Source organism: Lolium rigidum, chromosome 1 (genome assembly GCF_022539505.1).
Source record: "Lolium rigidum isolate FL_2022 chromosome 1, APGP_CSIRO_Lrig_0.1, whole genome shotgun sequence".
Classification (NCBI taxonomy): Eukaryota; Viridiplantae; Streptophyta; class Magnoliopsida; order Poales; family Poaceae; genus Lolium; species Lolium rigidum.
In genome coordinates, this window is record NC_061508.1 from 284,386,193 (window position 1) to 284,388,872 (window position 2,680).

General features: G+C 60.2%; 1 protein-coding gene across 1 annotated transcript; it reads left to right on the plus strand.

The window, feature by feature from the left end:
* The first annotated feature begins 885 nt into the window (after positions 1-885).
* On the plus strand, positions 886-2,431 carry LOC124683831 (UDP-glycosyltransferase 90A2-like). The gene has a single exon (XM_047218271.1). The coding sequence runs from the start codon at positions 886-888 to the stop codon at positions 2,419-2,421; it is 1,536 nt and encodes a 511-aa protein (XP_047074227.1). The 3' UTR covers positions 2,422-2,431.
* The last annotated feature ends 249 nt before the right edge of the window (positions 2,432-2,680 follow it).

Here is a 2,680-nt window from a genome sequence, read left to right on the forward strand (position 1 = left end):
CGGCTCCCCGCCTCGGTGAACCTAGCCGTTCTGCCGTTCCCCTCGCTGCTGCCGCTGCCGTCCGGCGTCGAGTCCACGGACACACTGCCCGCCCCGGCCCTCTACCCGACGTTCCTGAACGCGACGGCGCTCCTGCGGGAGCCCTTCGCGGAGTTCATGGCGTCGCTCCCGTCCCCGCTGCTCGTGCTCATCTCCGACTTCTTCCTCGGGTTCACGCACGGCGTGGCGGCCGACGCCGGCGTCCGCCGCATCGTGTTCCACGGCATGTCCTGCTTCTCGCTGGCCATGTGCAAGTCGCTGATTTGCTCCAATTACTCCGCGAAGTCTCCGGTGAGGTCTTATTGTTGTCTCCGACGATAATTTAATTTTGCTACAATAGCATTTTTTTTGCTACGTGGTCTCCGGCGAGGTCTCCGGCGAGCTTAGACGTTTTCGTTTATTTCATGGGCGAACCGTTTTTTGCTACATACAGTTGCTGCCGGGGTGTTTATTTTGCTGCCGGAGGTGTTTTTTCTTCTGTCGAAATCTGACCGTCATGTGAGGTCGATCCGACGGCTGGGGACCCGGGGACTGGGGAATCAGATCCCCGGGGGACGCCCAGCACTGTCCATGAAAAAACGAGTGGAACAGATTATTCTGGACGTGGAGATCGGAAGGCCACGCACCCGGGGGATCAGAGCGTCGTAGCCCCCGGGGGAATCTAATCATTTTCCTTTCTAAAAGTATATGCAGAGATATTCCATGGCAACTAAAATATTATACAAACTGATCCAGCTGATGGAACATTAATTTTGTGTATATATATACCCCCAACATAGAGCTCAATTCTGCAGAACCAAACCTGCTAAGTGCCAACCATCCGCAGCAGTACAACACCGCTCTGCCATGGCCACCACCACCAGCATCAACGCTTGCGCTACACCCAACCACGGCGCAAACGGTGGCAGCAACCAGTCCGGCCGCGACCACATCATCCTATTCCCGTTCATGGCGAAGGGCCACACACTCCCACTGCTTCACTTCGCCACGGCGCTCTCGGTGCACCAGAAGAACCTCCTCATCACCGTGGTCGTCACGCCGGCCAACCTCGCCTTCGCCCGCAGCCGGCTCCCCGCCTCGGTGAACCTAGCCGTTCTTCCGTTCCCCTCGCTGCCGCCGTTACCGGTGGGCGTCGAGTCGACGGACACCCTGCCCAGCCCGGCCCTCTACCCGACGTTCCTGAACGCGACGGCGCTCCTGCGGGAGCCTTTCGCGGAGTTCATGGCGTCGCTCCCGTCCCCGCCGCTCGTGCTCATCTCCGACTTCTTCCTCGGGTTCACGCACGGCGTGGCGGCTGACGCCGGCGTCCGCCGCATCGTGTTCCACGGCATGTCCTGCTTCTCGCTGGCCATGTGCAAGTCGCTGATCACGAGCCCGCCGCCCAGCGCGGAGCACGGCGCCAGCTTCCACGTGGCCCGCATGCCGGAGCACGTGAGGATCACGGCGGCAGAGGTCCCGGACACGATCGCGAAGATCTTCGACCCCGAGGACCCGGTGAGCCGGTTCATCATCGACCACGTCGGCGAGTCGGACGAGCGCAGCTGGGGCGTGCTGGTGAACAGCTTCGCGGCGTTGGACGACGAGGAGTACGTGGCGGCCCTGCTGTCGTTCTACCAGCCGGACGCGCGCGCCTGGCTGGTCGGCCCGATGTTTCTCGCGGCCGGCGACATGCCGGAGCGCGAGGAGGAGCATGACCCCGAGGGCTGCCTACCATGGCTGGACGAGAGGGCGGAGCGGTCGGAGCCGGTGATCTACGTGTCGTTCGGCACGCAGGCCTACGTCTCCTTGGAGCAGCTCGACGAGCTGGCGCGCGGGCTGGTGCAGTCCGGCCACCACTTCCTCTGGGCAGTGCGGTCCGCTGCGTGGTCGCCGCCGGTGGACGTAGGGCCGCACGGACGGATCGTCCGCGGGTGGGTCCCCCAGAGGAGCGTGCTGGCTCACCGCGCGGTGGGAGGGTTCGTGAGCCACTGCGGCTGGAACTCGGTGATGGAGAGCCTCGCCGCGGGGAAGCCCCTGCTAGCGTGGCCGTTTATGGCCGAGCAGCACCTGAACGCGCACCACGTCGCGGACATCATTGGCGCCGGCGTCAGGATTGTGGACGTCAAGGTCGCCGGAGGCGCGGTCGTGGAGAGGGCCGAGGTGGAGGAGAAGGTGAGGATGCTGATGGACGCCGGCGAGGAAGGGCGGAAGATGCGGGAGAAGGCCACCTGGGCTCAGCAGGCGGCGAAGGCAGCGGTGAGCGACGGTGGCACGTCGCGCGTGGCGCTGATGAAGCTGGTGGATGAACTGCAGCGAAGCTACTGTGACGTCATCGTGGGGAAACAGGATCACGGTGCCAACAGGATAATACTCACGCAAGCGCATAGTTCTACAAAAGCCTAACTTCAGCTCCAGTGGATGTAGACGTCGTACGTTGGAGTATAATCTGCTCTATGCTATACCCAGTGTTGATCAATGTTTTTAGGGGAGAGAAAACATCGTGTAAATTTCAGTGTTTATTATTAGTATTATTATTATTATTATTATTGCAACTATTTATAACAACATTGTGGACGCGTAGATGTAATAATAGTTGGAAAAGATGGGATAGCTTTAAAATTTCAGGTCATATAAGATGTTCTTTTATATCTAGTTGACTCAA